At 40.3% G+C, this 12644-nt stretch overlaps 1 protein-coding gene across 2 annotated transcripts in view; it reads left to right on the top strand.

The window, feature by feature from the left end:
• LOC134865798 (contactin-associated protein-like 4) overlaps nucleotides 1-9260 on the top strand; it is an 80072-nt gene extending 70812 nt beyond the window's left edge. The window contains exons 22-24 of one of the 2 annotated variants that reach the window (XM_063885529.1): nucleotides 581-799; nucleotides 2047-2118; nucleotides 6456-9260. In XM_063885529.1, the coding sequence (XP_063741599.1) occupies nucleotides 581-799; nucleotides 2047-2118; nucleotides 6456-6652 (488 nt within the window). In that variant the 3' untranslated portion in view covers nucleotides 6653-9260. The remainder of the gene's footprint in view (nucleotides 1-580; nucleotides 800-2046; nucleotides 2119-6455) is intronic. The other variant, XM_063885530.1, reaches the window with a different exon arrangement.
• The last annotated feature ends 3384 nt before the right edge of the window (nucleotides 9261-12644 follow it).

Here is a 12644-nt window from a genome sequence, read left to right as displayed (position 1 = left end):
CAGGGGGGGTTTCTAGCAGCATTACTATGATACTTACTCCTTCTTTGTAAGCTGTAATACTTCAAGTATGAATCTATACACCTACTGCCTGAATTAGCTTTATAGTTTTCACTTTCTTTGGTTCATTTGTTATTTTTGTACATCAGTAGATAACTCTATATAGTCTTAAAACTGTGTGTGTGAGTTTAACTGTGTGTATTAAACTAAAACGGAGCATTTGTATCCGTCTGGTGGCGGAGTGACAGAAAACCTGAAGTTAAATACATGCAGAACCAATCACAGGGACAAGACACAGCTAGGGGGGAAGGAAGAAACAAAAGAGAACTAGGAAATCATACAGATGGAAAAAACACAGAGACCGGAAGTTGACATCTAACACGGGGGGTCAAAACCTTTCAAAATAAAACACCAAACTCTCGGTTCGTGACGAAAAACCCCAACTGTTTTTTTCCCCCGCTTGTACCTGCGATACATTAAAGGAAAGTGGAGAGCAGACAAGGAGTTCAGGATAGGTTTCTTAATGTACATACCTTTTTACAGCCAAACGATAGACTCTCTTTGATTTCATTCCTCCCTCCAGAATCTGCTGACCTGGATCCAGATCTGTCCAGGTTGGCGTCTCTGGGTTTCACCGGCTGTCTCTCGGTGGTCCGCTTTAACTCCATCAGCCCCCTGAAAGCTGCTCTGCTGCACCCGGACACCAGCCCCGTCGTCATCTCCGGACCTCTGCTGCAGTCCAGCTGCGGCTCCTCGGCTGCAGCCAATCCCTCCGCAGCGGAGAACACACACCACCTGTCAGGTAGGAGAGAGAGCACGAGATGTTTGGGTTCATTCAAAATCACATTTTGAACGTTTTTTTTAATGTGAGGTTTGAGTTTTTGTTCGCAGTTTTCGGGGCACTACATCTAATGTCACATGATATATCAAACACCTTTGAAACTTCTTATCGCTAAATTCTAGAAAGTGCAAAACAAGAAAAATGATGCTTTTAGTCCCCGAAAAAGTTAGAAGTATAAACTACTGGTAAACTGGATGATAGTCTTAAAAAAACTATGACTTTGTATAGTTTTTTTATAAACTGTTAATGTGCTTTAATTAACATGAACACACGTGTAGTTTATAGTATGTTAAGTCCCACATGCATCGCCCTGCTGCCGAAAACAAACACTAATGCGCAAAATGTTAAATAATCCGGCGCTGAAATTAGTCCCCAATAATTGCACTATTAACATATTTTTTAATACAAAGCTGTTTTGCAAGGATTTAGCAAGTACAGTCTTTTTGCAACAACAACAAAAAACCTTTATATTGAGACAGAACTTTTTCATGCGATTAAATGGCTATTATAAAACATGTATAGAACACGTTTTCCTTCAAATGTATTTTAAAAAGTGGCCACAGTAAATGCAGCATACAATGGTAAAGTATTGTCTGCCAGGTTGGGTGTCAATCAAGTTTTTTTTTGTCTAACTACTCAAGCCTGAAGCCCGTTTTATGTAGCATACCAAGCTACACTGTGGTAGTATATACCTCTGCAAAGTGCAAACTGACTGGGAGTTAGAATAAGGCCTCAATAGTTGTGAGAAATAATAAAAACAAGGATCTTATACATCTTAACACCGACGTCGAAATCCTCCGTATGGCTCTACAATGCTTTTATGATGACATCACTTCAGAAGTGTTCCCACTCTGTCCGTCTTTCTGCTTTGATTTTGATCTATAAAGTAAAGCATCTCCTGTTGTCTTTCCGTTTCCGTGTGTTATCATTGCATGCTGTTCTCCCAGCTAAGAAAAGGGGCTCATAATCCCACATTAAAGACAGGGAGATCAATGCTTTCATTATTTGGTCCGAGGGGGGAGCTTTCTTTAGGGGTTGCTTTTTTCCTCTGGCCTCTGGACTGTTCTGATCCATGTATTCGTCTCTTTACCGTCCTTTATATAATGTCTGCATTTCTTTCTCACTCTTTGACATCCTTTCTTTCTCTTCCTTGGTGTCCTTTCTTTTGTAATATCTTTCCCCCCCTCTGTCCTTTTTCTCTGCTGTAGACCAGTCTGGGTCAGTGGGTTCAGGTCAACCTTTAGTCAATGCCATGCGGACTGACTCTGCTCTGATTGGAGGTACTGAACCTTTTCTCCATGTTTTACTGCAAACTTGTTTTATTGGAGCCAAACAATCCTTGTTTTTTGGTACTTTGTGGACCAGGTAAATGCACAGGATTTTCATAGAGGGCATTCAGATTCATAAAGGGCAATAAATATATGCCTGGAGTCACTAATTTTGTGACAGTTTTAAGGAGTAAAAAGGTGTTTAAACTAACCAATGACCTGAGGTGGTTCAAATACTGGTGTTACACCAGGGGTCTCAAACTCGCGGCCCGCGGGCCCACTGCGGCCCTCAAGACGATAGTTTGCGGCCCCCACCTCAATATGAAAGTTTAATGTTAATGCGGCCCGCGAGTTTGATACGAATGGCACTTTTCAGTGTTGTGTGCAGAGCTGAACGAACCTACCAATCACGGTGGGGTATATTGCTCTCGGGGGCGGGACATCGGCCGCGGGCTCAGAAGCGGAGGCGGCCGCGGAAATTGCTGCTCAGTGGGACAGAAAAAGAAGCGGAAAAGACGTATCGGCTAAACACTGAAACTTCAACGCGACAGTGACACCAAGTGGAAATATATATTACACAGCCCCAAACATGTCTTTTTCAAAGCCTGCAGTGAAGAGAAAGGTTGGTGATGAGCACAGACAATTTCAGGAAAAGTGGGAAGTGCAATATTTCTTTGTTGAACACAGGGGCATCCCGACGTGTCTTATTTGCACAGAGAAAGTTGCAGTGCACAAAGAATACAATTTGAAACGTCATTACACAACTAGACATGCTGAGGAGTATGCAAAATACCAGGGAGATGAGAGAGCCAACCGGGTTGCTAATCTTAAAACATATCTACTGAGGCAACAAGATTTCTTTAAGAAAGCAACCAGAGAGAATGATGCAGCAGTCGAAGCTAGCTACGTGGTTAGTGAGATGATTGCTAAAGCAGGAAAGCCATTCACAGAAGGTGAATTTGTCAAAAAGTGTATATTACAGGCTGCAAGTATTGCCTGTCCAGAAAATAAAGGTCAGTTTAGCAACATCAGCCTTTCTGCCAACACCGTGGCAGAGCGCATTTCTGACCTGTCAAGTGACATTTATGATCAACTGTGTGAGAAAGCAAAAAGTTTCAGTGTATACTAAGTCTCTTGATGAGACCACAGACATCACCGACACTGCCCAGCTCGCAATCTATGCCCGTGGTGTTGATGACAATTTTGAAGTCATAGAGGGGTTGCTCACAGTGATTCCAATGCATGGCCAGACCACCGCCATCAATGACAGGGAGGAAAAATGGACTGGTGGCACTTGTTAAAAAAAAACTGGAAGAGGAAGGTGTGGAGGAGGCCATTGCTCTGCACTGCATTATCGATCAGCAGGCTCTTAGCAGCAAATGCCTGAAGTGTGATGTCTTTCGATGTGAAATGCATCAACTAAATCAGATCCAGGGGCTTAAAGCACAGAAGGTTCCGTGCTTTTTTTAGAGGAAATGGAGCCAGAATATGGGGATGTGCTCTACTTCACCGAGGTACGTTGGCTCAGCAGGAGAAACATGTTGAAGAGATTTTTTGAGTTGAGAGCGGAAGTGAAAGCCTTCATGGAGAAAGATGGGGTTGCTGTTCCTGTGCTAAGTGATCCCAAATGGCTCATGGACTTAGCTTTTTTTGTTGATATCACACATGAGCTTAATGTACTGAACAAGAAGTTACAAGGCCAAGGGCAACTTGTTAGTGCTGCCTATGACAACGTGAGAGCATTCTCTACAAAACTTATGTTATGGAAAGCCCAGCTTTCTCAGACAAACCTTTGCCATTTTCCAGCATGCAAGGCACTCATGGATGCAGGCACACCATTCAGTGGTGAGGAGTATGTGGATGTCATTTTGAAGCTACAGGAGGAATTTGATCACAGATTTGCAGACTTCAAGACGCACAGAGCCACATTTCAAATTTTTGCGGACCCCTTCTCCTTTGATGTGCAAGATGCCCCTCCTGTGCTTCAAATGCAACTCTGAACTCAAAGCCAAGTTCAGGGAGGTGAGTGGAAAAGCAGACAAGCTCGGGCAATTTTTGAGAGAATTGCCCCCCAGCTTCCCTGAGCTTTCACGAATGTTCAAGCGGACCATGTGTCTTTTTGGGAGCACATACTTGTGCGAAAAGCTCTTCTCTATGTTGAACTTCAATAAGTCCAAGTACAGGTCCAGACTTACTGATGAGCATCTTCAAGCCCTACTGAGGGTCTCCACTGCTTCATCCCTGCTTAAGCCAAATGTGGCTCGGCTATGTGAGAGGAAGCGCTGCCAGATCTCTAGCAGCAAGAAGTAGGCAGAAGAAGCCATGTTCAGAACAGTTTATGTTCAATGTTCCATTCATGTTCAGAAAGTTAAATGTTAAAGAACTGTTAATACAGATATTTGAATCTGAATAATAATAATTACATTTCTCTAGTCAGCAACTATATGTGGTTTCTTCAGTCTTCTATATCTGCTGTATTATTATTATTATTAATTTCATTTTATTTATTTATTACTGATTGATTTGTTTTTTTCTTATGAATTTGTTAATTTATTTTTTCATCTTATTTTGTGTTAAAAAAATAAAAATAAAGACATTTGATAACATTGGAATGTTTTTTAGTACTTTTCTTGTGGGGAACCTGATGCGGCCCAGCCTCACCCAGACTCTACCTCTAACGGCCCCCGGGTAAATTGAGTTTGAGACCCCTGTGTTACACTAATTAATTGTCATTTTTGCTTCTACTGTGACATGTTTCTGTGCTTTAATGCTCAAAAAGATCTTCATTTTACACGTTGCAGACCATTTACATGCACAAAAACAAACACTACAGGAAAAGTAAACCCCAATGAGCAAACTAGGATTTCTTTAATTAGTAATACGGTATATTTCAGTAACATTTCCTCATGTGTTAACTAGCCACACTCTTCAAAGATGCACTTCCTGTCCGTCTCCATGTTTCTCTCACCACCTTCTCCATTAAGACTTCGGCACGATGATTCAGCAATAAGAAAGATGCGGCGGAGATGCTGCTATTATGTCCCCCAAAACATGTTTAAAATATAAACAATCGAGGCACACAATCATAAAAAGCTACACATAAGTTTAAGATAAAGTGTATTAGACAGGACTTAAGTTTTATGTCATATAATGTTATTGGTTTGTACAAAAGAGTCACGCAAATCTCTGATAGGAGGGCAAAAGAGTATCTGTGCACTTGACAATCACTCAGACCATGTGTTTGATGCACCTTTGTAGTTAGAACGACTCAAAGTCACACCTAGACTTTCCTGCAGGGTGGACGGATGCTGAGCTGTAAGAAAGAGTAAAGTGACTTTGTTGCCCTGCCAGCACGGATTGATTCAAAGTGAGCACAGAGGAGGTTTAATCTAGAATTGTGTCGATTAAAAAAAAGGTGATGCCCAGAGAAAAGTATTTAAAAGTGTCCATTGAACTGTCCGGACGGTGTCTGCTCACCTAATTAAACCTATGCAGGAGTGTCTTGCCGATGGGAAAACCTTTATGCTGTTATCTTAAAGAAAAATAGTCTCTTTTTATAAAGTCGTATTGAATTGATTTCCGCCATATTTTCAAATTCCAATTAAATGAAACCTGCCTTCATATTCCCAAATGTGCTCAGCGGAGCAGGAGAACCTGAAACATTGAAAATGATGTTTAATGCACGCGAGAGTGAGATTAGCGAGATATTCAAGTCTTGAGGAAATTAAATGGCAAAATAGGCGGATCTTTTGTTCTCATTTCGAATGATTTCAAACGTAAAGGCTTTATTATCATATTTACAATATCCTAAGAGATGTTGTTGGCGATACAATCTTAAAGGGGCCCTATTGTGCTCATTTTCATGTTGATATTTGTATTTATTCCCTCTATTTGACATGTCTGCATGCTCTAATGTTCAAAAAGCTCTTTATTTTTTCTCATACTGCCTGTGCTGCAGCGCCTCTTTTCACCCTCAGTCTGAAACCAGAGCCCAGTCTGCTCTGATTGGTTAGCTGGCCGTCTCTTTTGTGATTGGTCAAACGGTTAGAAGTGTCCCGCTCCTTAGCCTATCACGTACAATGTGTTGGAGCGCATGTGCTTCAGGCAGGGGAGAGGGTACACAAGGATTTTAGCCTTTGCAGACCATTAACATGCACACAAACCTGGCTCTTGTAACAGTGCAGCCTACAATATACTAAAGACAAACAGGAAGTGCATAACTAATGCAAGAAAAATGGTACAAAGGACACAATAGTGCAGGTAAAAATGCAGGAGTGAGAACATTATGTACCTGTAAAATAGAATAGGATAAAATATACAACTATCCTGAAACGTCCTCTTCCCCGCAGGTGTCATAGCGGTGGTGATCTTTGTGGTTGTGACCGTCCTGGCGATCACGGGCAGATTCCTCTACCGGAGAAAAGAGACGTACCGGAACCAGGAAGTGAAGGGAGTCAAACGGGAAGACAGCCAGGATTTCCATTTCAACAACCAGACTGACCCCCAGAGCGTCTCCTCTGAAAACCCAAAGGAGTATTTCATCTGACTGCAGGCCTGATGACCCGGTGACACGCCTCGGGACTTTGCCCTTCTCTCAGAGACACTCAAGAGACTCCACTCCAGCGGCTCCGCAGGATCTGGAGGCAGAACAGTTCACACAGATTTGTGCGTCTGTTGCTTTACTGTAAATTGTGAATATACTTATACAACAGTGTTGGAGTTATGAGGTGTTATCCTTGTTTCAACTGTAAATGCTCAAAAATGTAAATGTTGATTTAATGTCTTTGTATGACTCTCTGACTAATGTCACAATGAAATAATGGAGGTTTCAGTAGAATCCTCTTGTGGTCGGGTGTTCCTTATGACTGAGATGGGTACTCGTATGTAAAAGACTTGACATTGACTGGATGTTGTTTTTTATCAGACAGTATTTATTTGTTTGTGATCATATGATTTCTCCTATTTTACAAAGTCATCCACAAACCCTCCATGGATTTATTCAACCTCCAACAACTTGGAGGTTGAATAAATCCCCCTCTAAAGGAAGAAGCTTTCACATTGTCAGATCTTTGGTGGGAAAATAACTTGAGTAAATATTAAAGTAAATGTGCTTCAGTTTGGGCAAATTTTCTGTCACTATATTCCAAATATGAGTCAGAATTTATGAGCTGAGTCTTGGATCTACTATGCTTTAACTCGTTGTTTTTGCTGCTGGACTCACAGATTTTCTTATTGGTTACCCTTGAAGCAAACAGGCATCTGCTTTAAACTAAAATAGCTTAAGAGACACTATGTTCCCAGGACCAAAACACACCAAGACACAGGTAAAGATTACCTTGTGAACACTGAAAAACTGAACCATTGACTTGAATTAAATTAAATTTGTTGGGTCAACAAATGTCACATAACTGTATTAGGTTAGTTGAAACCAATATAATTACGTTTAAATAAAAAGTATTAGGTTCAACTTTATATTATTGCTTTCAACTAAACTAATACAGTTGAGTGACATTTCTTGACCTAATATATTTAATTAGAGTGCTTAGTGGAGCATTCAGGAGTCTGTGGAGATGGTGTCCCTGTGTGTTTGGAGCTTCTTGCTGCGTCTTTAAACAACCCTGAGTTTTCAATGATAGCGTGAACAATGTTTAAATTATGATCGTTCACTTTAACAATTCAAATCAGTAAGGCAATATCAGTCAAAATAATCGCTATTTCTTCCAAATCGTGCAGCCCTCATAAACAAATATTTGAAAAAATGGATTATCTGGGATTTATTGAAAATCTTAAAGAAAATGACATTGTGGCTAGGAGGTGGGATCATTGAGAAACGTCCACAGGAAAACTGTCATATTGTCATTATATGTCTCCAAACTGCAAACAGACATCTGACGCCACCAACTGTTCATCTACAGCGTATCAAAATGTAATGCCGCCTGAGAAGTTCTTATCCAAACAGAGAAATGAAGCCGCTTCTCACACACACACACACACTATCACGTGAGGGGGAATTCCTTCTGTCCCAAACTACTCTGGATTCATTTTTGTAAATTAATGTTTAAATGTTTTATTTACAGGAGCATTTAGGTAATTATTGCCCCATCTTTTTCCCTTCTAAACATGGAGGCACAAACTCACTTCTATGAACCACGATCATTTCAGGACTCCGTCCGAAGAAGGATTTTCATCAAGTTGCACCCACACTTCCCCGCTGAATGCCGCCTGCTGGGAGCTTCCTCTCCCCGTTGTACAGACTCTATAGCACTGTGACTGTCTGTCTCCTCATCCCCTGCACACACACACACACACACACACACACACACACACACACACACAGCTCATGTGTTTCTGAAATGCTAATCTGCTGCGGTCTGACAGGTGGATTGTGACTGGATACAGGACAGAAAGAGAATGAGACGCAAAGATGATCCAATAGACAGGCCGACACGATGAAAACAGCCTGATATTTACACTTGATGGATCAAATGGAGCAAACCCCCCCACCTCCCACATGTGTTAATTCAACTCGTGTGTAAAGAGAGTGGCTGATCGAGGGAGGACCAGGAGAAAGAGGAGCAGCTGTTTATCAAACTCGCACCGCCGCCTCTCTGAGACCCCGAAGCACAGATGGGATTTTAATGACAAAAGTTGCTAATAGTGTCTTCAAACTTTTGTGTTTGTTTCCACCAAACAACAACAAGTGCTGATAGGATCTCTGCTGCAAAGCATGTTTCTGCACTACAAAATAAATGTTCAGGGTTGGTACAGAAGGGAAGAAAGCATATTCGTTTTTACAAGGGAAGTTATTGGGTGTGCCTCTATAGGGCCGAGTGAAAACATGTACCAGATCTTAATCAGCAAACAGACTTTTGGGGATTTGGAATCAAGTTTCCTGTTATCATCAATAAATACAAACATCATGTCTGCATATTTGGATCTGTCAATGTTCCCCTGGACAACTAAAATCATTGCTGGGCATTTCATTTTCAGGTGTTGCTGACAGTATTTTGGTTTTCCTCTGGTAACATTTGTACTGAATGGATCTCATTGTCACTTAAATTACGTTTAATTGTTCCTTGTTTTGGTGAATAACAGTGATGTAAGTGAGTTTGAGTGACATGCCATAAAAAAAACAGACAATTCCAACCAGTTTTTTGTAACAGACCAAAATCCTGTTTGTAAATAAAACAAACTTTTGTTTTCAGAATCTGAGTTGGATTTTAATTGAACTTAAAGCTGGCACGGCAAGAAATTCACCCGTCATTCAAGAGTTTAATCAACTAGGACTTATCTCCTTATTGTTCCCTCTTAGTTGAGTGTTGACCGGAAGGCTGTTAACATTCTGCAGACATTTGTAAAGCTGTGAGCATCCAAGAGCAGACAATGTCATTGCCTGTGGAGATTCAACTAATCGGTGATCACTGTTTGATGGATTAAAATCTCCTCTCATTGTTTGTGAATCTCCCCGCTGGAATGAAGACTGATAAGTATTCAATGTCTTCTGTTGCAAGATGAGGAAACTCCCTCTCTTCTTAGTTCATAGAGTTGACATGTGACTACAGCTAAAGCTTGAGTCCAGCTACATGACTTCCAACCAAAATCATTATTCTAGTGAACTGGTAAGTAAGAAAGGCCGACTGTTTCAAGTTGAATAGAGGGCAGTCTAACTTTAAAGGGGCCCTGTCATGTTCATTTTCAGGTTGATTTTAGTACTTAGGGCCTCTCCTGGGACATGTCTCCATGCTTTAATGTTCAAAAAGCTCATGTTTCTCATCCTGCCTGTGCTGCAGCACCTCTTTTCACCCTCTGTCTGAAACCAGAGCCCAGTCTGCTCTGATTGGTTAGCTGGCCTGCTCTGTTGTGATTGGTCAGGATGTCACGCCCCTTAGCCTACAGTTACATTGTGATGTGTTTATGTTACAGGGATTTTAGCCTTTGCAGACCATTTACATGCACCACAACCTATATATTAAACTCCGGGAAAGGGAACAACCCAAAAGCATATATTTTTTATATTTGATACTCTACTTAAATTCTGTAAAAGCCTGATTTAACCAACTGTTACTTCATTAAGAGCAGCTCTACCCATAATGCATTGCAATCAACAGCTGTGATGATGCTTGGTGGTAATGAACATTCATTTTCTTTAAACTACTCTCTGATAAACACCTGCTCACCAAACGCTGTGCACACACACGTTTCATTTACGAAGCCTAAATGCAAAGATGAAGGTCATTTAAAGATTAAAATCTACTTTCATTTGATTCATTTAGAAGAAAACTCAATGAATGATATGAATATAACATGGTGACACTGGAGGGATTTTAAATAGCCAACATTTACTGCTGGTGCTGTAATCATTTGGATGAATAATGCGCTCTCTCTCACATCTCCCCTCCAATAGAAGTAATTTAAAGATTAAGATCAGCTTTCTAAAATATGTTTGAAGGGAAATGAACAGCATAAATGATTGAGTTCAACACTATAGCACACAGCCAGAGCCTTTGTTGGAAACTGGCTATGAATGTGTGAAATTGAATACTAATACCATGATTCTTATTTGCGACTGTGGCTGTGAAGGAGTGCCGTTGTCTTTTGACCAGAAGGTTGTGGGTTCGATCCCGTCAAAATGTCGATGTTAGGGAATTTTTGGCTTAGGTAGTTAAAGTTTGACACAGTTCATCATTTTCTCTTTCCTCTGTCTCCTTTCCCATGGCATAGTTCTTTCAGCCTTGAGGTTGCTGTAATCTTATTGTTCAGGGACATCTAGAAGCCCTTTTTATCTGGAACGTAGGTTCCCTGACATACATTATTTTCCATATGCGACAGCTTTAGTTAGATTCAGGATCCATATTTGTGTAGTCTCGCTGATGAGGAATGTTGATTGTCCATTTGGAACCAGGTAAAAGCTCGGACTGTGGAAGAGTTCTTCAGAATTGGTCGGGCAACCGCCGTGTCAACTCGTGGCTGCAGCAAATGTCTTGTCAATTCTCCGGCCGTTCACTCCATAATAAACCTTGAGTGTTTGCCATCAAAGCTCCAGCTCCAGAGTTTCGTCTCCATTGCTCTAGAAGTTTCCATCACAGATGTATCCTTGGGCAAGATACCAATGGCATGGCCAACAGTGTGTGAGCGTTAGCTGCCCTAGAGCAAGTGGTACTGCCCTGTTGAACGAGGTGTGAATCGATGAACGATTGGTAGTATGTAAAGCGCTTTGAGGGGTGGAAGAGACCTGATGAAGCGCTATATAAGTGCAGTCCATTTACCATTTATTTTACAATCCATCCACATCCACACAGACAGGTCAGATACATGTATAAGCATTATCCTTTTTTTGTGTCATTGTTTGTCAGAAATAAAAGTTTAGTGAAGCTACTTTCCTCCCACTTTTCCATTTCTAAAAACACTTGGCTGTCAGGTAGAAAAATAACAAGTTTTACCACAAACTGACACTTGAGGCGGACACTATTCGTGCCAATTTGGTAACCCCTAGAGAAATATTTGCTGCTAGAGTCTATTTTCGTCCTGGAGGAATCATTACCGCCATCCAGGGCATGCTGTCTGAGTGGACACAACAACTTCTGAGAAATATAACCCAACACAACATCTCACAATTGATTTGCTCAGTTTGGAAGCAAGAGAAGATGTCTCCAAGTAATGAATTAAACATAGCAGCAGGTACAAAAATATATATTAGTGCTTACCGGGGAAACATGAATAATGTATTTTGCAAATGGATCCATTTAGAACCGAGATAGCTTTTTTCTGCTGGTTTGTGTTCACGCTGAGCTGACAGCTATGGTTTAATTTTCCCACTGGGCAGATTTGGCCCTGTTGAAATGAGGATTTAAAAAAAAAAAGCATTCCCATCTCTGCAGGATATATAGATGGGAATGATATATATATAGCATTTGTAGAGAAAATGTTGAGGTGAGTGGACGCGTTTTCCCCAGATTAGAAACGGTCAGTCACTTTGAGTCTGTGGTTTATTCTTTATGAGAGAAATCGTATATATATATATATATATATATATATAAATAACTATATATAACTAAATATGTACATGTTCTAAACATTGTAATATCACAAAAACAAGTATTTGAGGCATTTTACTTGAATCCAAATCCAAATCCAGTAAAACAAAGAGATGTTGCTTGGTTTTGAGTTGTGGAAGTTGTGGCCAGACGGCAGGACCTATAAACACATTTACTACCAAACAGAGATGTGCAGCTGAAAAAAAGGACCTTTTGTCTATTTAAATGTAAAAAAAACCAAAAACATTTATTTATTTTTTATTTTTTAGGATAGTTTAAAGTGATTTTGTAGAATTTTAACTTTTATTGACAATAATTATGACAATAATAATAATAATAACGCTAAATGTATATAGCACTTTTCATACAGCACCTGCACCTATAGTGCTTTACATATATACAGTATATATATATATATATATATATACAGTATATATATATATATAGCATGTGTAGAGAAAATGAGTGAATATGTTTTCCCCAGTTTAGAAACGGTCAGTCACT

The sequence above is a fragment of the Eleginops maclovinus genome, chromosome 6 (assembly GCF_036324505.1).
Source record: "Eleginops maclovinus isolate JMC-PN-2008 ecotype Puerto Natales chromosome 6, JC_Emac_rtc_rv5, whole genome shotgun sequence".
Lineage (NCBI taxonomy): Eukaryota > Metazoa > Chordata > Actinopteri > Perciformes > Eleginopidae > Eleginops > Eleginops maclovinus.
The sequence above is the reverse complement of the archived record's forward strand: the minus strand, read 5'-3'. Positions and strand labels throughout refer to the sequence as shown.